General features: G+C 41.4%; 1 protein-coding gene across 1 annotated transcript in view; it reads left to right on the top strand.

Annotated features, from left to right (window-relative positions):
• TNIP3 (TNFAIP3 interacting protein 3) overlaps nucleotides 1-22,793 on the top strand; it is a 60,399-nt gene that overhangs the window by 19,748 nt on the left and 17,858 nt on the right. Inside the window, exons 3-9 of the mRNA XM_083457485.1 lie at nucleotides 1,552-1,629; nucleotides 2,257-2,331; nucleotides 3,737-3,802; nucleotides 5,226-5,357; nucleotides 8,265-8,372; nucleotides 14,383-14,502; nucleotides 19,560-19,685. Of these exons, the coding sequence (XP_083313611.1) occupies nucleotides 1,552-1,629; nucleotides 2,257-2,331; nucleotides 3,737-3,802; nucleotides 5,226-5,357; nucleotides 8,265-8,372; nucleotides 14,383-14,502; nucleotides 19,560-19,685 (705 nt within the window). The remainder of the gene's footprint in view (nucleotides 1-1,551; nucleotides 1,630-2,256; nucleotides 2,332-3,736; nucleotides 3,803-5,225; nucleotides 5,358-8,264; nucleotides 8,373-14,382; nucleotides 14,503-19,559; nucleotides 19,686-22,793) is intronic.

The following is a 22,793-nucleotide window of genomic DNA, read 5'->3' as shown; positions in this document are numbered from 1 at the left end:
TTAAGTTGTCACACAGATGTCTGGGATTCAGCTGCAGAAAATACAGTACAGTATCAATACACTAACCAAATGAGTGGTCAAGTTGCCCATAAAGTTGTGGTATTTCTCAAAGAATGGTTTACATTTTAATATATTATATGTTGGTGCTTAAAAATAATGCATGATAATAAGTGAAATGAATTGAGAACATAGGACCTTTTTAAAAATTATCAATATTCAATACCAAACTCATATATTTTCAAGCTCCATTCATTTTTGGTACATCATTTTTGCCCTCCGCCAAGTTTTTGATGTTGTTATCAGTAATTTATTTATGAGTCACCTTTTACCTGTGTCCCAGGTGATTTACAGATATACCATAAAAACAGCTATATTGAAAGTATATAAATAGAAAGAAAACTAAAGGCAGTTAAAAAAAAATAGAAAATGAACACCTAGGACAAAGACCTTTTCACCCTGGTGGAAAAACTTGTTGAAAATACCTTCAGTTGTTTGTGTCTGGTAGGAAACAATTTTGGCCCAGTGGGCCTGATCCTTATCTCTTTTCCCTGCCATGGGCCAACTCTGACATCACACCCTGAACCTACCAATCATGATTTCCCTACCCCACCCTTGTAGATTTAAGGCTTTATACTTCATTTGAATCCTCTGATTCCCACCCTCTATGCAACAACAACAACAACAGGAATGTAAAAAGCCAACTTTACTAAAACCCAGAACTTTCTAATTACAGGTACTTTAACAATTATACGTGACTTGAAATTATTGCCAACCACTTGCTACTAGTGTAATTAGAAAATCACAGTTCTGTGATATTCAGTCTTAATAGGAACATACACCTTGATTTATTTCCTTGTGAACTCACTACTTTATTACTTTGTTACTAGCCAGCAAATATTTGAAGAGGCAGAATATGTTTATGTGTGCTTAACTGGGGGGGGGGGGGGGAATTGCACACCCAGTTTGTATAGGTTTTGTGCTACATGGTACATATTGTTCTTATGTTGGACATTTCCTTCCCAATTGTTTTCGGAAGCATTGCTCATATTTTACATAAACCATGACTCACTTATTTCCCTGTCATGGGCAAATATACAGTATGTCTTAACATCCCATCTGAAAAGTTCTCCGAATGTGCAAGGACACTTTTTTTTGGGGGGGGGGAGATCCAAGAGGAAATGCTTATCAGTGGCAGGAGGGAGGGGTGTGTGACCTAGTCAGTTTACTCCCATTTTTCTTGTCTGTACAGCTTCCCCTCCCAGAGAACAGCTGGGTGACAACAAGGAAGCTGCAGTTTACATACCACAAGAAACAGCCAGCTATCTTTTCACCTGAATCATAGGCTACATAACTTGAGACATTTTGGGAAGCCCCCTAGTCTGTGAAGGATTCAAATACAAGTCCCATCACTTGCTGTATTCCACACACAGAGAGAAAGACGTGGATGCGTTTTCTGTGATGCTTTTGTGAAGTCTTAGTGGCCTTCTTCTTGTCTTGAATGAATTCTCCCACACAACGTATGTGACTTGTTTTCCTTCATCTGCTTTAAAGGCCTTTAGTGAACACAACACCCGACAGATGCAGGTGGGCATGGAGGATGAGAAGAGAACTTCAGGCAGCCTGTCAGAGGTAAAGGAGTGCACTGGCTGGACACATGTGTCTGTGGCAATTGGACTTTTCATTTTGTGCTAGGACCATCTTGTATCGGGCTGTAATTGTTGCAGTACTCTAACCTAGAGGTTACCAAGGGTACTGTCTTAAAGGCACCCCGATTTCTCTGCTTCTTTGTCATGTATGTAGAACTTTTTCATCTTCTTGTTATGAAAAGATGCACAAGCTCCTGCTACAATAAGTTTAAAAATAATAATTAACTATTGACAATGAAATCAAGAAGTCTTTTTTCTTTCTTTTTTCAAAGGTTGTTCTTTGTTAATATAAGATATAAAAAGTATCTAATATTATATATCTATTATTGCTGTGAACTCTGGAAACTTGCCGTATTTTTTGCACCATAACACTCACTTTTTTCCTCCTAAAAAGTAAGGGGAAATGTCTGTGCGTGTTATGGAGGGAGTGCCTACGGGTGGCATGCCTACGGATTTTCCTCCTCTAAAAACTACGTGCGTGTTATGGTCGGGTGCGTGTTATAGAGCGAAAAATACGGTATATAGTTTGCTTAAGTCACATTTTTCAGGGGGCTCCTAATATACACTGAAACAGTACCTAATATACATATGTTTTCTTTTCTTTTCATAGGATATATTGACAAAGAAGATGCCAGTAGGTGTACTGGAACAACAGATTATATCATTGGAAAAACAGAGGCAAGAGGTAATTTGTAAGCATTTTTTTTTGGACAAGCTGATGCACTGCAATGTGTTGTTCACTTGGAGTTTTGGGTTGTAAATTCATTGTCGTAAATGCACATTAATCTTTCTGGAGGAAGCAGTGGCTAATCTTGGTTCTCCTATGCATGAATTGCATCATGCATGTGGTTAAAAACTGTGTGCATAATTATGGTTCATGTTTATATGTACATGTAAAATGTGTCAGGTATAGATGTCATAATAAAACCTAGTTTTTGAAGCAGCTTTGAGCTCAGCTGGACTTTCCTTACCCATTATGACCAATAGGTTTGGCCTCACATGTTGACAAAAAAAGATTTTGGAATCAAGGTGGCATATATCCACCTGTACAGTTGTCTATTTGAAGTAGCCATCTATTTGAAGTATTGTGTGGTCCAAGTCTGGTTTAAACATAGAGACTTAAGAAGGAAATTGTGCCTTGAAGTTGCCTATTGACATCACCTGAAAGGCAGAATAAGCAGGCACACAGTTCACTAGGTTATAGTCTTCCCACTATGGTGTATTGTAATGTATTTCTATTAATATTTTCCCTCTAAATTTTCATGTATACATATAAATTAGTATATGCAAATGTTATGCAAATCTGTGACCTCTTTTGCCCTTTTTCTTGGTAGTGTGTTGTAAGGGGCTATCCTGTCTGGAATGCTTACATGATATAAAGGATGGGAAAGAAGCACATTTCATGCTGCTGTGAACTAAGTGAACTTTCAGAGCTGTGAGGGAAGTCTGCTCATCTTAGAAATCCCTGCAGAAAGTCTTGTGTTTAACATTTGCATTTCCACAGCATTAAGCCTGACTCAGCTGCCACTCCCTATTCGTCTTGCCCTAGCATTCATTCCTATGCTTTATATATCATACAAGGCAAACGGGACAAAATCTTATTGTAAGTGTTTTGATAGTAATACAAAACAGCTGTAAGTAGTGCAGTTAAGAGGTTGGAAGCAGATATAATCAATAAAACCTCAAATGACCTGAGGCTTCCATGCTTTAGGAGCCACATTCTTCCAATGACTCTTGCATATCTCAGGAAATACCAGTGTTGGGGAAGGCCCTGTAGGTCACGGCTCACAGCAGCTTTGAAACTTCCCACATTTAAGAATCTACCAAAGTCCTGTCCTCTGTTTCTTCTGAAATGTTTTTCCTCAGGCAAGAATTTGATGGCTGATTGAGCATTATTTTACTTGGTTAAATTAAAATTTAAAATATTTATGTTTTATCACTATTCCTGTTCTGAGAATCAGGAAATAAGGCAAATGAAATTTCTAAAATAATATGCCAGTTCCAAGGTTAAAATACAAGACCACTGCAGGTTTCACACTTGTAATGTGAGAATAAACAATGTACCTAACACAATTAGTTAATAATTTCAGCTGCTGGCAGTGAACAATCAATGGGATCAGCAGTTCAGGAAAATGAAACAACAGTATGGAAAAAAGGTAAATTTCTATTTAAGTGTGACAGAACTGTGGAGGGACCTCCAGAAATTTGGGACTACAATTCCCATCATCCCTGGCCACTGGTCCTGTTATCTAGGGATGATGGGAATTGTAGTCCCAAATTTCTGGAGGGCCGGAGTTTGCCTATGCCTGGGTTAGGGAGTGAAATTCAGAGATGGCACTGTTTACCATTAGTTGTGGTGGTCTTCTTCCCCCACTCCCTTTGCTACCGCATGTGCACCTTCAGCAGATAATGAAAACTGTATGGTGAAGATGTCAGATGCATTTTTGGTGAGGTGTGAGTTTTACAATTTAGGGACTGCCGCAGAGCCTCCACCACCCTGATCCTCTGCTGATCTTAACACCCAAGAGGGTCTCCAGATGGATTTGGTGTTGCCCTGGAGCACTGTGGGGTAAAAGATGGTGGCTAGTACAGTAAAATGGCCACTCTAAATGATGCTAGGTTCAGGTAGTTTGGAGAAAAGAAAATGGCAATGGGACCTATGGAAGGAAAGTGCTAGTCTTGCAGCTGTTGCCAAAGGTAATGAGAAAGAGAAGACCATGATACTACTGTTAATGCTGAGCTGTCCCATTCACCCAAATTTTCGTCCCCAAAATGTTTGCTGCTTATGAATGGGGTTGTGAGCTCAACAGGTTATCTGGTCTTTGCTCTAGTCCTTTGTTTAAGTTGGGTAAAGCTGAGTTCTGGGTCTGAAAAGGTTTTAGAACATAAAAATAATACTAGTAAGTTGTGATCTAGCAAGTTTTAAAAGTACTTTGCACACAGCATTTCAATAATCTGTACAGTGGTACCTCGGGTTACATACGCTTCAGGTTACATACGCTTCAGGTTACAGACTCCGCTAACCCAGAAATAGTGCTTCAGGTTAAGAACTTTGCTTCAGGATAAGAACAGAAATTGTGCTCCGGCGGCGCGGCGGCAGCAGGAGGCCCCATTAGCTAGAGTGGTGCTTCAGGTTAAGAACAGTTTCAGGTTAAGTATGGACCTCCGCAACTTAACCCGAGATACCACTGTACAACAGTCCTGTAAGGTTGGCTAATATTAACCAATAGGAATGTGGGCCAGTGGCTGAAGATTAGAATCAGTGACTTGTCTTTTTCTTTTTTTAGTTACCTGAAGTAAGATTTAGATCAGGGATTTCCCCTCATGCAGCTAACTTTCCCCCCTTTTCTATATAGGTGTATCATTCCCCATGGGACAGCTCATCACAAGCTTCAGAGGCTCAGCAGCTTTTGACTTCTAAATCTCATAAGCTTAGTCATACAGATTTGTCCTGAAATGTATTTTACAGCATGTGGTGGTCCCTGCATTCCCACGTTGACCATTGTGTTGCCCCGCCACTGCACCCTGGTGAAAGAAAGGGATCTATCTTGCCTCAATTATCCTTGTGTCACATTGCAGGTCACAGATGTGAAAGCACAACTGGAAACAATGCAGAAAAGTGTCAAGGAACTGGAAAAAGAGAGGCACCAAATGCAGCAGGAATGTAAAAGGCTGGAAGCCCTGACTACAAACAGCCTCCTACAAGAAATGGTAGGAAACTGTTGTTTTACTCTTACCAGGGGGTGGGGGTGGGGATTTTAGTGTTCATTGGTCTAGTTAAAGTTGCGTTTGCAGTTCAAAAATGACTGAGCCCTATAGTAGTAGAAAAGTTATCTAGCTGACAGCTTGTGTTGCTCTTAGACAAAGAAAAAGAGAACAAATGCTTCTATAGGTGCTATATGTGCATTTATATATATGCAGCTATACTCATTAATGAGAAAGTTTTCGGGGGTAAACCCTGAGGAAAAATCAGTACCCACTGCCTTTCTTTGGTAGAAGAAAATGCTAAGGAGTAAACCCTACACAAGTCTGGAGTGGAGTCCCTAAGGCAGTTGGATGGTGTTTTGTATGCCTTCTTTTGGCAATTCCTGCAGCCGAACTGGTGGCAAATGTATTGCCCTGTTTTCCTTTGGTCCTCATCAGCGAGGCTGAGAGGTCACTTTGGTGCTGCCAATGCAGCAAAAACAATTCAGGAGAAAGCAGTTACAAGTCTCTGCAGCCACAGCAGGTGCTGTGATTCTCCAGACTTCATCCCTGGAGGAGCACTCCATTGTCTCTCAAGACAGAAAAATGCCAACAGCAGTGCATTTATATACATTGAGCTATCACTTGGGTACAGTTTCAACCAACTCTTTAATAACAGGAGCTTTGCAATCTCACTGAAGAAGAAGAAGAATGAACTTTATTATGGTCACAGATCAGCATAGGAAAAACATATACCGCATTTTTCGCTCTATAGGACGCACTTTCCCCCCTCCAAAAATGAAGCTGAAATGTGTGTGCGTCCTATGTAGCGAATGCAGGTAATAAAGTAGCGGTTAGGAATTAAACAGATAATTGTAAGAGCAAATAAGGACAAAGAAACAAGCATAGGATAAAACATGTGAATAAAATGTGAGATTAAACACTGATAATGGATGAATAAAAACTGATAATAAACAGATAAGAGCTAAGAAAAAAAAAGAATAAAAAACACGCAGTTAAAACAACTGTAAGAGCATAAGGACTAATAGACACACAGTTAAAACAACTATAAGAAGTAAAACTTAAGGGGGTACAGGTCTTGCAATATGGGCCTTCAGTTTAGGTCTGGTTTGTGACACAAACCATCCTTCAGTGAATATCCATCATGGAGTGCAAAATCTAGCAACTGTGTATGTGACGTCTGGGTTTTCATCCTGGAATAGTAGGGAGATGTTAAGTTGTTCTGTACATCCTGGGATTTTTTGCTGGATAGGCAATCTCACTGATTCCCCCCCCCCCAATGTTTTCTAAGTAGCATAGAACGAAACAGATGGAGGCTTTTGTAGGTCAATTTCAGAGAGCTCTTGTGCTCATGTCCTACTGATAAGCATGTGCAAACAGAATGCTGCACTAGATGGACCTTTGGTCTGATCCAACAGGGTTCTCCATAACTCTCCAAGGGCCATAAATTCAGAAATATGTGAAATTAAAATATTAGAATATAAGAAAATCTAATCTGCATGCTAAAATTTTGACTAAGTAGAGGTAGAAAAAGCATTTGCAATGGAGAAGCCATTTATCAGTGGCCTTAGGAGGGATCATGGTCCATTGATGGAGTACACACTTTGTATATGGAAGGTTCCAGATATAGTCTCTGTTATTTCAAGTGTGGTCTGAAGGCACATGAAACCATCTCCTTGATGAAGCTAAGCAGATCTGGGTCTAGTCAGTGTCTTGGACAGGTGACATGGGAATCACATGTATGTTAGCATGGGTTGCATGATGAAAGAAAAACAGAAAATAAATCAAGTTGCACATGATGGGAAAGGGCCCTTGCCTGAGACCCCAAAAAGCCACTGTCGGCCAGAGTTGGCAATATTGGAGTATATAGACAAATAATCTAACTTCATCTAAATGTATCTTCCTCTTTTCTGGTTTTCAAAAACAAATTATTAATCTATTTTCTAGCAGATGATTGGTCTTTCAGACAGAGTGAAACTACCCCTTTTCTTACAGAATCTGGCACATTTGATGTTAGGCAGGTATCACTGGAGTGACTCAGACTGTTAGTTTCATTTATTTATAGCTCTTGACCTCGGAAGTCAGTTGACTTTTGAGACAACTGAAGTATTCCGTTTACATTTCAATTTGGATAAAGTCTTAGGCTAAGCTGTCGTTGAAGCACAGCCAGTTTTACCATTAGGCAAAATGAGGGGTCCACCTCAAGCAGTGGATTTTTGGTGTCATGAAAGGGCAGACAATTGGGGAAGAGCCACTTATGAGATTCACCCATAACTTTTCATGCTGTGTTTTTACTTCCTCTTAACTGTCTGGACTTTGTGTCTGGAATTGTTCTTGTTTTAATTATGTTGTAACTTACCCTGGAATCATATGATGAAGGGTGGCCAGAAATATTTCAAATAAATCTGGGGGGATCTCCTCCTGCTTTCTCTCCCCCACCCCCCCGTAAGTGCTGTCTGCCTTGAAACTGTAGGGTGGAACAAATTCAAGATAAAATACAATTAAATCCCCCCCCCCAAGATGTCATTCCTTTGGCTGGGGATTGTGGGGCTACTCTAGTGCTCCAACCATGACCTCTGCTGCCTCCTTGACAGACACATCGTCCAACAACAAGGCCTTCAGGGTGGTATTTATAGATGTGAAGGGGTAAGCTCTATATTTCTTCAGCTACCTCATGCAGTTTTATGACCTATATGTGCCACATGAGAGCCCAAAAGGTAGTCAATAGAATTTCATCAGACTTTAGTGTATCTGGGATGAGCTATCCATCAGTTTTGCTGCTGTTTTCTTTCTGAGAAGTTTGGCATGCTTCCTTGGAATAATAATAAAAAAAAAATACAGCACATCTGTCAGACCAAGAAAAAATGCAACCATCTGCACTTTATCAACAATCTATGTGTTTTTACATTCCAGAGAGACAAGAAAATCCTAAAGGAAGAGAATAGACTTCTGAAAGAAGAAGCCTCCTTAGCAAATACAAAAAAGATTCATTATGAACGTGAAATAAGTCGGCTTAACAAGGTAAGGATATTCTTGTTTCAGAATATTGATCTCTTTGCTTTGAAACCTTTACCTGCTCAGGTAAAGAAGTTTATCCATTTGGCAGCTACTGATTTTAAAGTCGGTGAGCATTCTTTTTGTCACCTGCTGCACTAATAGCTTCTGAGAACACAAGGTAATAAAATTACACGAAAACATTATTTTCAAAGAGCATGCTTAAGGTGGCTGTCTTTATTTTAAAAGAAACACAGCCATGCAGGGCCCCAATCCTTATCATGCTGCTGGTCCAGATTGGGGGCTAGACCAGTACCCCACTGAAAATGATCCCTAATGCTATTTGCTCCCTCAGCTGCTATTTTTACTAAGTCGCACCTTCAGTGGCAAATAGCAGCTGTGCATTTGTGTATGAGATTTTTAAGGAGAAACCAGGTCAGGAAGAGGATATTTTTTTGGTAGGGGGAAACATGTTTGAACTGAGTTGGAAGTTTGTCCCCCCCTTCACTCTAGGTGATGTGAAGACTATTATAACAACAACCTACATTATTGCATGTTTACTCTGAGGAAACATCATTTGCAATGCACTTCCCTGCTTCACACTTGATGTGAATGCTGGGGAACCCAAACAGAAGAGAGCTGTTGTGCTAATGCATTTGCTTGTGGGTTCCCATGGACATCTGGTTGGCTTCTGTGAGACAGAATGCTGGACTTATGTTTGGAGGAGATGGGGAACCTCCAAAATGCAACTCCCCAGCCCTCTATATCTGGCTCTTGGGACACTGTCCAGATCGTGTCTCCTCTCCCCAAGCCACACTTCTCTCTGGCTATGCTCCACACTCTCCTCACGTCCTTGTGCCTGGCTGGATTGTTTCCTTGAACTGTACTCACCTTGATGGGGGGATGGAGAGATGTAAGGTGTGTTTGTGTGTGTGTAGAAACCTGTGGTTTCTGTGTGGCTGGAATGTTGCCTACTGAACGAAGGTAGGAGTCATGCCCATCCACTTTTGGCTCTGGCCCTGACCACCACTGGCATGCCGTCACTGGAAGGGAATGTGGTCCCTGAGCTGCAAGATGTTCTCAGCCCCTGAGAGAGGCTAATCCATCTGATCTTTTTATGTTCTAACTGATTTTGCATGATGCAACAAACATTGTAAATATCTTAGAGTAGAAGTAGGGAATCTGTGGCCTTCCAAACATTGCCGCCTATTGTAGCTGTTTGGTAAAGTGCAACTAAATCCCCTTAGCTCCTACTTTTTATTTTTACTTTCTGAATGCCACAAATTCTGATTTATAGTTTATATCATATCATATCTACTAACAGTCATCTCAGTTCTCTGAACTGTCGTCCTTATGCAATCAAATGGTGGTGCGCTCACACAAGAGGCAGACTATCTGTATACTTCAAGTATAAAGATAAATTTTTTAAGCCCAAAGGGAAGAGGAGTGTGGGATGACTGCTGAAAGGGTGAAAACAAACAGAAAACTAGGGCATGGTGAGGGAATAAATAATATGGACTGGAATATTGAACAGGAACACTCAGTGCTGCAACATTTTGTTGCAAGCCCCCCATGTATGTTATACTTTAGCTGTACGTTTTTGCCTTGTACTCAGGAGGCTGTGTGCCAAAAGGATGGTCTCCCCCTGCCTGTGTCTCTACCTCCCTTTCTCTCTCATGTACAAGAGAAATGGGATGGTGTATGTCTCTCTTGATTATTTGGAGAAAATGGCCCGGATCCAAATCTCCGCATCTTAAGCAGCTGGAACTAGGTGCTCATAACCTACTTAGATACTCGGAACACCAAGAATAAGTTGTTTGGGGAAGTGAAAGCAGGAATAATAAATCCAGTCCCTGCCCCCGTCTTGAAACTATGATAGGCAGAAGTATTCAACAGGGGCTCTGCATCACACCCCAGTTCTTGGAGCAGGGAAAGGAAAATCATACAAGCAGCAGCTGTTTGTACATGCAGATCCATACTGAGCTTTTGCACACAAACCAGCCCTGGCTGGATACTCCAGGTGTACAGCCAGCTTCTAAAATGTTGCAAAAGAAGAATAGAAGGCCATTGCTGGAGAGGCATAAAGCATATTTCCACCAAGAAAGGCTACATAAAGCAATGAGGGTATTTCCTTTTAACCCTATCTCCTGGTAAACCACGAACACTTCCTGAGGAAACACATTTCTCTGAAAAATAGTTCTATCTAGCTTTAAGCTAAGCGACAAAACACAAAACTTCAAGCATGAAAAATACACTGTCATTAAAATAAAAATGTTAGTTCTGGTCCACTTGAATCCTGCAATTAATTACAGGTGGAGAAACAAAATGAAATGTCATAGGCTAGCATGCAAATAAATATTGACTTTCAGGAAGCATATTGTTGTTATTTACAACCCAAGATTTTTGAGTCATGACATGAATTGTGAGAATCTGAGGGTGGCAAAACTGCCAACAGTATTTTTCATTGCACACCAGTGGAAAGTTATAGAAAACACCTCAGCATTTACAGCTTAAATGCCTCCTCACCACCCAGATGTTTACCTATGGATATGATCACGTCAAGCTTTTCACTTGAATGCAAGACTCTCATGATATCATGAATTGAGAAGTACCGTATTTTTCACCCTATAGGACGCACTTTTCCCCCTGCAAAAATGAAGGGGAAATGTGTGTGCGTCCTATGGGGCGAATGCAGGCTTTCGCTGAAGCCTGGAGAGCGAGAGGGGTCGGTGCGCACGGACCCCTCTCGCTCTCCAGGCTTCAGGAAGCTATCCGCAAGCCTTGGGAGCCCGCGGGAGTTTCCGCTGGGCTCCCAAGGCCTGCGGACAGCAGCCTGTAGCCCAAAACCTGGGGAGCGCAGTGGAGCCCTGGGCTTCGGGCAGATATCCGCAAGCCTGGGGAGACCGACGGGAAGTCGCACTGGTCTCTCCAGGCTTGCGGATAGCAGACTGTTCTGGGGGCTGGGATCGGGGGGAAGCTTGGGCTTTCCCCGCCCCAGCCCTGCGCCTGAGGGGGAAATAATTTTTTTTCTTTATTTCCCCCCCCCCAAAAAAACCCACTAGATGCGCCTTATGGGCCGGTGCGCCCTATGGGACGAAAAATACGGTAATTGGGAACTACCAGGGTGGTGGAGAAGTATGGTGGAGATGCCCTACCCTCATTGTCATTGTTGCAGCTTACTTGGATAGGGTAGGAAAATTAATTAATTAATTAATTAATTAATTAATTAATTTTAATATCCTGTCTTTATTCCAAGGAGCTCAAGGTGGCATACATAGTTCTCCTCCTTCCCATTTAATATTCACAAGAAGGCTAAGAGCACAGTCAGCCCAAGGTCACCTAGTGAGCTTCATTGTTGGGTGGGAATTCAAGCCCTGGTCTCCAATTTCCTGGTTCAGTACCCTAACCACTACATCACAGTGACTGACTAAAGAAGTGCTATAGGAACCTACTCAGTGTTAGAATAAAATTGTGTTTATTTGGATATATAAACATGTCTACAAGAATCCATAGGGCAACTGATACATTTACAGCACAATCCATTACATGTCTGTTTATATGTACTTCCTGGTAAGTTTATATGTACTTCCTGCTGTGCAGTCCTGTGCACACTTACCTGGTCCACTGATTCCCACATTGATGTCCAGGATTGTGCTGAAAGAATTACATGTTTCAAATGGCAAGGAGACTTAAAAAGGTAAAGGGACCCCAACCGTTAGGTCCAGTTGCAGATGACTCTGGGGTTGCGGCGCTCATCTTGCTTTACTGGCCGAGAGAGCTGGTGTTTTGTCTGCAGACAGCTTCCAGGTCATGAGGCCAGCATGACTAAGCTGCTTCTGGCGAACCAGAGCAGCACACAGAAACACCGTTTACCTTCCCACTGGAGCAGTACCTATTTATCTACTTGCACTTTGACTTGCTTTCGAACTGCTAGGTTGGCAGGAGCAGGGACCGAGCAACGGGAGCTCACCCTGTCGTGGGAATTCGAACTGCCGACCTTCTGATCGGCAAGACCTAGGCTCAGTGGTTTAGACCACAGCTCCGCCCACGTCCCTTGGCAAGGAGGCTTAACATATGGCAAAAGAGAGATCTGGATGTGGGGGAAACAACCCTCATCAAGAAGAAAAAATGACATAAGGTCATCTTTGGATAAGAGAGCCTTGAATACAGCACGCGAATGTATTGTCATCTCCACAGGTGTAAGCCACATGGTAACAAGAAAAGCCAAATGAGATCTCGTGCACATTTATTGCAGGGTTAACAAAACATATTGAAGTCAGGTTACGATTTGGAACCAATTAGAGGAACTCTTTAAATGTAAATGCACTTTGAGTCTGTTAGAATGTAAGGGTTTTTGTTTGTTTTTGCCTTAGTTCCATTCCTCCTCTCATTTGTGATTAGTTACAATAATATGCCTTATTTAAAGCTATCAGTTTCTAAGTTACTTCTAATTTTGACGAATTAGTTAGCTAGGACTGCATTGTGTTGGGATCTGTCTGTCTCAAGAGGCAATGGAGTATATATCCAGGGGTGAAGTTAAACTGCTGTGTTAGCAGCACTGGAGCGACCTCTCTAGGGCACAAAAGCCTAGGCAGTGTGTATGAAGGCCCTGGGCTGCCCAGATGACAAGACCCTGCTCTTGGCCTCACTGATGTGGTCAAAAGGAAAACAGAGCAATATGTTTGGCACCAGTTTAGCTGCAGGAATTGTTGGGAGGAGGCATACAAGCACCACCCACTTCGGGTTTGTGTAGGGTTTACTCCTCAGTCTTTTCATCTTCTGAAGATATCCTGCACGGCAGCGGAGGTTTCAGATTAGTTTTCCTTCTCTTAGATGGGCTACCTTTCCAGGTTGACGAGCTTCATCTGCCCAGCTAGGACTAGGAGCTTGGTTTTCTGATAACTTAGAGCACAATCCTAACCATGTCCACTCAGTGGGGTTGGGATTGCAGCCTAAATAGTACTGTTGCCTAATGTGATTTTAATGACATAATATGCTGGCCATATGTATGTGAGAGTTATTTTCTTTTATCGTTGCTATAAAGAATTACACAGTGTTCTATTTATCAGTTAAAGTCAGCATATCAGGGGCCGATGTATATACTTCTCACTGCTGATTTTTCTTGGTTCAGGGCGTTCTGCTATGACCAGTTTCAAAATCAAATAAAAGCTTCTCTAAATACAGAGCAATCCTAAGTAGGGATGAGGAGAAATTCAATTCAGTTCATATTTAAAGCCTAATCTTTAGCCAAAATTGCATAGAAGAGTGTGCAACCTTTCTCAACCTTTTTGAATTTGCCCTTCTCAATGGAGGGTGCAATCCCACACACACTTACTGGGAGGAAAGCGCCAATGACCACAGTGGGACTTGCACATAGGACTGTACCATAGGACTACCTTGTTGTGTGGGCTCCATTGCCACGACCAGCCCAACCACAATAAAGGGCTCTGCAGGCGAACGTGCTGAAATTCTAATATGCAGTTGAATGCAGCCTGGTGGGAGTCTTTGGACTGCGGTAATAATACTAATCTAACACCAAGTTTTTTAAAAAGCTAGAAAATGAGGTATTTGACTCCTTCAAAAAACTAGCATATATGGTTTTCCCTCCAAAGAATCCTGGAAAATATAGCTCTCTGAGGAGTAAACTACACGTCACAAAATTATTTGGGGAAGCCATAGTTATTAAAGTGGCATAAATGTGCCTTAAATATTCTACCACCTTTAGGTTGGGCTAATGGGACTGGGGGGTGGGGATTGATCCCACAGATGCACACATATCTTTGCTGTGTGTGTTGGGGATGGTGGAAGCTGCTCATTTATTCAAGACCTTAATATCATTTTATCTTCAGGTGTCTTTGCACCTCCAAGGAATGGGGGGCTGCCCTCCCCCAGTTTGAGAACTCCTCTTGTGACGCAGATTCCCCAACCTTTACTAGGGATTATAAATATGTTAGTTAGAAAGGCTAATGAAGATTGTACTACTTAAAAAGCAATGATTTTTATGTACTTTTTCCCTTTTCTTCCTTTTTGGCTACAGGCGCTTCAGGATGCCCTGAAAAATCAAAGTGCCCCCTTGCATGTAACTCCTGTAAATGCCCAGGATATGAACTGCAACCATGAAGAGATGAAAATGCAAATGGAAGTTCTCAAGCAACAGGTATGAATGGGTGGCATATGAACTGGAGCAGTAGCATTGCAATTCATTTAATTCTAAAGGTAGAACTCCTAGGTTTTAACATGAACATTTTATTCTACATACATTCATGTCCATGAATTCCACGATGAGCTCAGAACCATTATAAATGAAGGTTGGCATTTTCAGTATAAAGTCTGGTTTTCAGATGTAGCACTACCATTTATACTAGAAAACTTCAATAATAAACAGCTAGATCAGCTCACACATCCTCCCCAACTGGTTGATCTAGATTTACGTTTTGTTTTCATACTGCTATTTTAGTTGCAATACTCAACTCACCTATCAAATGCCACCGATGGGAGTGGATAATCAAGAAGCCATGTGCCCTTTCCCCATTTTTGTGAGACTACACGTTGCTCATGAATCATGTTCTTCTTAGTGCAAGACTTTTCTTTAGTTAAATATTCTAAGTGGACAGATAAAATAAAGGCATATAAAGTGTCCCCAACTGGCTCAAATTAGCTCCATTATCTGTGGAACGGAAGATTGATTTAATCAGTGTTGCAGAACCTCAGGGAAAGATGTGCTGCTGCTACCTCTCTCTCTCTCTCTCTCTCTCTCCCCCCCCCCCCCCCCGGTTTCCTTTTAGACAGGAACCCATCCGTTTAAAATTATGTTACTTTTCCAGTTAACCTTAGGTTTAAAGTCTGTCATTCTGGACACTGTTAGAGTCAGTTGCTGAAATACAAATGTGTAGGATGGGAAGGCCCGTGGACTAAAATACTTGTTTCTGTCACGTTTGAAAGGCTGAGCCAGATTTTACTCTCATGTAATGCATGCCACATGTGGAAGGGTAAAGCCTTGAATTTGATTGTTCAATAATGGATTGTACACACAATAAAACAGAGGATATCATTCCCTTCCCCCCTTCCCCCTATACTTCAGAGGGCACTTAAATCTAGAGTCTTTTTTTCTTTTTTTTGTATCATTTCATTTTATGCATCCGTTGAGACGCTGTGGAGTTCACACTGCATATTGGAGGACAGAAGGTTCCAATTCCTTGTTATAAGGACATTTTGCACTACCTCCTTTAGTTTTCTAAGCCTCCTTCATGTCTTAAGCTTGCAGTAATTATAATAAGGGTTGTGGGGACGATATAATAAGGGGAACCAACAGCAGGGCCCATGGACAGTTTTCCAGCCCCAGCTCCCCTCCTCCTCCCTTATCGTGTCTGTTTGTATGGAAAGGGTAGGAGAGGTCACAACCATTCCCCAAGACTCAAAAATAGAGGAAGCTTAGCCAAGCACAAAGGACTCTACTCTTTCCCAAAGAGAACCAGGATGGAAGCCAGCTGTGTGAAAAAGCAGATAGCATATGCCCACTGGCTGATCAGTATCAACTAAACATCTAGAGCGGATTATCTACTTGCTTTATGGCTTCGCCAGCCCTGAATTGCTTCCACACTGTAGTCATTTCTTCGTTCAATTATTACAACTAATTTGAGAAGTTATTGCCAATGTGATTTATACAATGTCTTCCCTCACCTCTTTTTAAATACCAGGTTGGTGGTGATTTTAAAACAAAGCAGATACTGCAATTGCATCTCTATTCCTGAGCAGGAGTGCTATTCTAGGGAGTAGGTTCGATTAAAGCAAATGCTTCTGGATAAATGTGTTTTTGATCTCCCTTTAAGGCTGCATTAACACATCAGTAGTGCCTGAGTACTTTTCCATCTGCTGTGGGGAGAGACATTGCAGGATTGCTGAATACAGGAGCATACAGTCCTGTGTGAAACTACAGTTCTAATTCTGCTTCCAGAATTAATGTGGAAGAACCATGAATCAGCAGCGCCAAGGAGTCCTAAGCTACATCAATACTATACTTTTAAAGCAATTCACAGCACAAATTTCTCCTCTCAAAGAATCCTGGGAATTGTATTTTGTTAAGGGTGCTGGGAATGGTAGCTCAGTAAGGGATGCACTGTCTCTTTTTTGTGATTCAAATTCAGAATTGACTAACTTTGGCTATAAGGTTCCGAAAATGGTATTTCTAAACTCTGGGATTCTGAGCACATCAAGGAGAATTCCCTGGGAATGTGCAGGATAGACTGCATGACTCATGGGGTTGATAATCCAGTGACTACAGTCACTGGTGCATTATCACTTATCAGCATTTCCAGTAAGTGGTTGTTCATAATGATTTTTAATTGAAGTCTTCCTGACTTACTCATGCACTAGCTGTCAGTGATTTGCTCCTTACAAGTACATACTCATGGGGGGAAAGATCATGACTGATGTAAGCCTAGCCAGATGCATAGACATCGTCATCTTTTAATCTCTTTTTGGTTTACTGATGATGATGATGATGATGATGATTTAAAAATTTTAATACCTTGGTTTTAACTATTGTATTGAATATTTCCGGTAAACGGTTTGGAAGTTTTATTACAATCAAGTAGCATATAACTTCCATTAAATAAATAGCAGGAGGAATTGTGTCAACCAACACCAACACCCACCCAGCCCTGCCAATAATGCGGGAAATGGCAAGTCCCCTGTAATCCTTTAAACCAGTGATTTTCAACCAGTGTGCCCTGGGGTGCCTTGAATGATGGTCAGGGCAATACTGGCCTCTGTCCCTCTTTCTTTCCCTCCCTCCTATGATGCCCTCTCACAGAAAAAATGTAGTTGGTCAAGGGAGCCATGGACTCAAAAAAAGTTGAAAACCTCTGCTTTCAACTACAAGGAGACAGAACCCTTCATTGCATAATGGAACACTTTACAAGAAACACAGGTTTGGAGGGGTGAGGAAGCCCATTTTCAGCCACAGTCTGAAGTGAAGTAAACAGTAGACCTATCTCTGAGCAGTGCAAGATTCCAGGCGATCCGGGCGCTTTTCCAGGGTTTGTGTTTCCTTCAGAATGAGGCACAGTGGAGAATGTATCTTTAGGATATATGATTCATTTACACATATACAAGCTGAGTCTATGATGGAGAGATTCATAGCATTAGCACCCGTTTCTCCCATAGCTGTAACCTTGGATTCAACCAGAAGTGAAACATTGCTCTGTCTCCCCATCTCTCTCTGTTCCTAGTTTGTTGCTTTGCTTCTAGTTCACACCTCTCCAAACTCTGCTCTCCACTCTGTCCTTCTAAGTACCTGGACCTGGGGGACCACACCCATTTACCATCTCACACAGATCCACTTCCTTTGTTCCCCTTAGTGGCCCATCTCCCAGGCGATTACCTCACCAGGAAAGTAGCCTTGGCTTATATTTTAACACTTGCTGGGTCCAGGGGTTTGAAGGGTCTCGGCATACAGCCTACTCCCCCCCCCCCCCGCCCCGTGTATTCTTCTCTGCCACCAGTTCTTGGCACAAACAGAGCAGCTGCTCTAAGAAAGTTTTTTGAGGGAGGAGTAGGGAGGGTGCTGGGCCAGGCATGGCTGTCTTAAGACTTGTTGAATCTGCTTTCTTTTTTTACTGGAACTTCAGCAATAGCTATGTGGGAAAGATGCAACAGACAGAATAAAAGAACAGGGCGACTCCTAGTGAAGTCTAAGCATAGGACTTTGTTTTCAGTACCAGAAATGAGCTGAACCCACACTCCTTTAACAAACAAATCCACATCTGGCTAGCTTTCTTCATTTCAGCAGCCTAATTTGAGTGGGAAAAGTAAATTTCTTGTTAAATAATTAGGTGTTGGAAACCCTTGTCAATCTACTGCAAATGACCCAAAGATAAAACAATCTAGTTCCAATCTATCTTTTGCCCACCTCTGCCCTGGACTGTCTCAGAGATTGCCACCTAAGGTGGTGTAGCTTAGCACAGTGTGTATATATAGAAAGTGAGTGTGTAATCTGATAAATTGCCAGCAATTGTCTCAAGCCACAGTTGTCTCTCTTATAATCATACATTTTGTAAAATATTTGCCACAGTCGGGTATGGATAGTTTTTTAATAGAATCTCATTCTCTAATGTGCTGCTGTTCTTGTTCCATCCAGAGGTATTTAAAGATGTGTTGTGTTTTCCCTTTTTTAAAAAAATCAAAGCCTTTCTGACTCTTGATATATGAAACAGTGAGGGTAGTCCTGGAATACTAAAATTAAAGGGTGATTTACTATTGACATAAATGGAATTCAAATTGCACCAGATGAGTTGAAATTTTACACTAATTACTTATCAATGGAATATAGTCGTTTGAATTGCTAAACATTTTCTAATCATGCCTGCTTGAAGTTGCCAAAACCCTTTGTCCTGGAAAGTACCGTATTTTTTGCTCTATAAGACTCACTTTTTTCCTCCTAAAAAGTAGGGGGAAATGTGTATGCGTCTTATGGAGTCAATGCAGGCTGCGCTGCTATCCCAGAAGCCAGAACAGCAAGAGGGATTGCTGCTTTCACTGCGCAGCGATCCCTCTAGCTGTTCTGGCTTTTGAGATTCAGAATATTTATTTTTCTTGTTTTCCTCCTCCAAAAACTAGGTGCTTTTTGTGGTCTGGTGCGTCTTATAGAGCGAAAAATACGGTAGCTTTCTCTCTCTCTCCGGAGCTGAGAATTAGCCTGTAGTTGTATGCATGTTTACCTGGGAGTAAGCTCCATTGAACACACTGAGGCTTACTTCTGAGTAAAAGTACATGATTGCTCTGTATATTACCATTTAATTTTGTTTGATGGATGGAACTAAAAGCCTGTGTAAGTAGAGGGAATTTATAGGAAAATACCAAATTAAAGCCAGAAATCCCTATAATCTTTCTGTGATTGTTAATTGTTATTAATTATGTGATTATGGATTCTTTGAATATTAATTCTTATATCCACACCGAATATAAAAATCATGTAAAATTCTGTGAGATCTCTGGGTATAGGGCGGTATATAAATTCAATAAATAAATTAGAGGGGAAGGTTTGTGAGAACAAAAACTTTTTTTAATTACTAAAATGTCAGAACCCACCAAGACATTTCCTTTTAAAGCATTTTTCATGTAAATGGATAGACTTGCCTATTTTGTACCTTTTATAAAATTAAGATTTGGGGCATTACCTCTACTGAATATATATTACATTATCCTCATTTGTAGGTTCAGATATATGAAGAAGACTTTAAAAAGGAAAGATCTGATAGAGAGAGACTTAACGAAGAAAAAGAAGCACTGCTGAGAATTAATGAGAGAATACAGTTTCAGTTGGACACCCTAAATTCTCAGGTATGAATAAAAACAAATGTATCATTGCCAGAACATGTGCATTTCCTCCTTATTTTCTCGCTTTCCATTCAACCCAATTCTGGCTTCCGTTCTATTCTGGCTTCCGTTAATTGACACAGATTTTATATGAGGTCACCATCTGGGATGAAATCATTCTGGAGTAATGTTGGTGATGAAATGAGGAATAATTTGAAACCCACGCCCTGAACACACACAAACACACACACACTAACTAAATGGAGTGACTTGTGAAAAATGCAGTGCCTCATGAAATATTTTGTAACAAGCACCAAAGTTGTTTTTTTGATCTCTTGTTTCTGACCCCAGATAGTTTCAAGGGAATTAAGCAGAATAACATTTTCTGGCTATTCTGTATGATTTGCGCAACTAAGGCTGCATCTTATATATGCTTGCCTAAACTCTATTTGCATACAACAGAGTAAACAGAGTAAAGGGACCCCTGACAATTAGGTCCAGTCGCGGACGACTCTGGGGTTGCGGCGCTCATCTCGTTTTATTGGCCGAGGGAGCCGGCATACAGCTTCCAGGTCATGTGGCCAGCATGACTAAGCCGCTTCTGGCGAACCAGAGCAGCGCACGGAAATGCTGTTTACCTTCCCGCTGGACCTATTTATCTACTTGCACTTTGATGTGCTTTTCGAACTGCTAGGTTGGGAGGAGCAGGGACCAAGCAATGGGAGCTCACCCCGTTGCGGTGATTTGAACTTCCAACCTTCTGATTGGCAAGCCCTAGGCTCTGTGGTTTAACCCACAGTGCCACCCGAGTCCCACAAGGTATCCTGAAGCAATTTATAATAATAATAATAATAATAATAATAATAATAATAATAATAATAATAATTTATTATTTATACCCCGCCCATCTGGCTGGGTTTCCACAGCCACTCTGGGCGGCTTCCAAAAGAATATTAAAATACTGTGATACATCAAACATTAAAAGCTTCCCTAAACAGGGCTGCCTTCAGATGTCTTCTAAAAGTCTGGTAGTTGTTGTTCTCTTTGACATCTGGTGGGAGGGCGTTCCACAGGGAGGGCGCCACTACCGAGAAGGCCCTCTGCCTGGTTCCCTGTAACTTGGCTTCTCGCAGTGAGGGAACCGCCAGATATTTACTATATATATAAATATCACATAGGATTGCTCCGCTAATCACCTGCATCTAAAGAGCTATAAGTAACAGTCAACCCATGAATATATTTTGGAAGACTAAGTTCAAATCCTTGTTCTGCTAGGATCTCATTAGGTTAGGCCCTTGTATCCTTGAAGTGCTAGCGAGGAAACATGATAAGCTGAATTTGAATCCTGGCAAGATGGGGGCACTGTGGATGAGTGGTCTCTGTGCCCAAGAAATCAGTCAATTGCCTGCGCCCGACAGGATTGCACTCCTCCTGAAGGAGCAGGTATGAAGGTTGGGTGTGCTTCTGGATCCAGCTCTGTCACTGGAGGGCCAAGTAGCATCAGTGGCTAGAAGTGCCCTTTACCAGCTCTGACTTATACAACTTATACAACTGCCTGGACCAGGAGAGCTTGACCACATCGGTCCAGGCATTGTTGACAAAATAGGATTACTGCAACATATTTTATGTGGGGCTTCCCTTGTACTTGCTCTGGAAGTTAGTGCCGAATGCTGCAGCACAGCTGCTGGCAGGAGTGAGACCCAGTCTGCATATTACACCTCTGCTCAGAGATCAGCACTGGTTGCCCATTGGCAGCTGGGCCAAGTTCAAGGTGTTCCTATTAGTATATAAAGCCCTTGACAGCTGGGGACCAGCTTACTTGCAGGATCACCTTACCCATAGGCGCCTGCTCGGCCACTTCTGTCTGTATAACTGTCACTATTACAAGTGCCACCTTTAATGCAGCAGCACCATATCCTTTGGAACTCCCTGTCTATTGGCATAAGATGGGCACCTTCACAGTATTCTTAAAACATTTTTGTTTAGGTAAGCCTTGTCAGCTTGCATTTCTTAGTGCAGAAAGTATTGATCTGATGTTTAGAGATCTTTCCTATTCTACTTGATTCAAGACGGTTCTGGAAGCTTCTCTGTGTGAAAGAGATAAGCAGAAGGTTTATAATGTTAGGTTATACCTTCAGAAAAGCTGGCTTAAACTGGCTTTGTTATCTTTTCTGTCATGGTCATGCTGACTATATAAGTAGGGCCAGAAGGAGCCAGGGTTTCACTTTGTCTGTCTGCCTCTCTTTCCTTCTGGTGTGGACTTCTGTACATAGTATGTATAGTGTTAAGGTTTAGTCTTATTATAAGTTAGTGTAAGTTTAAGTTAAGTCTGCTGCAACTGGATTTCTTATAGACAGTGCCAGTCCTGAATGTAGTGGATTTGTGACCATTATGTTCATTTGCCTTTAGTAGCAGTAAAGCTCTGCTGGATGAAATACAATAGCCTCTGGTCTATTTTTGAGAATCCTGCAACGTGTTTAAGTTTTTACTTTGCTAACTATACATTGGAATCTATGCTGGATCAATATTGAGTAGAATTTCAATGACAAGCCTACCAAGACATGCAGAAGTTACATATGATTTGTCTCTGTTGATTTTCATCATCTTTTGAATATTTTTAAATACCTATTTTTAAATATATATTTTTAATCAATGATTTTATTTTTATTTTTGTAAATGGCTTAAGGGTTTTCTAGCAATCAAGTGGTATGTAAATTTGGTTAAATAAATCAAAAGTGTGCATGTGCCAATCACTAAGTCAATGTCGCCTTGTGGTTCCACTCTGTTTGTACCTCCATCTTGCGTCCTTGCTCATTAAGCATGTTATCCTTCTGCAGCCATGGTGCCTTCCTATAAAATCAGAACATTATATTATCGTTGTAGAGATTGTATGGTGTGATTTGACATGCTTAACTGTTATATAAGTAATACATAAATGCAGTTATCAGGTTTGTTTGGGGCTCTTCTGGTCAACTTTTCTTGCAGGAATTGGAAAGGAAAGATCGAAATGTAATTCCTCACTTGTCAGGTGTCTCAAATGAAGAAGGAGTGGCAAGTGAAATGGGTTGCAATGATGCAAGGAAGCTTAATATGGGACCATAGAGCGAACAACAACATCTTATTGGCCAATTC

Source organism: Podarcis tiliguerta (genome assembly GCF_965153285.1).
Source record: "Podarcis tiliguerta genome assembly, chromosome: 9".
NCBI classification, from domain to species: domain Eukaryota; kingdom Metazoa; phylum Chordata; class Lepidosauria; order Squamata; family Lacertidae; genus Podarcis; species Podarcis tiliguerta.
This window is presented reverse-complemented; position numbering and strand designations above follow the sequence as displayed.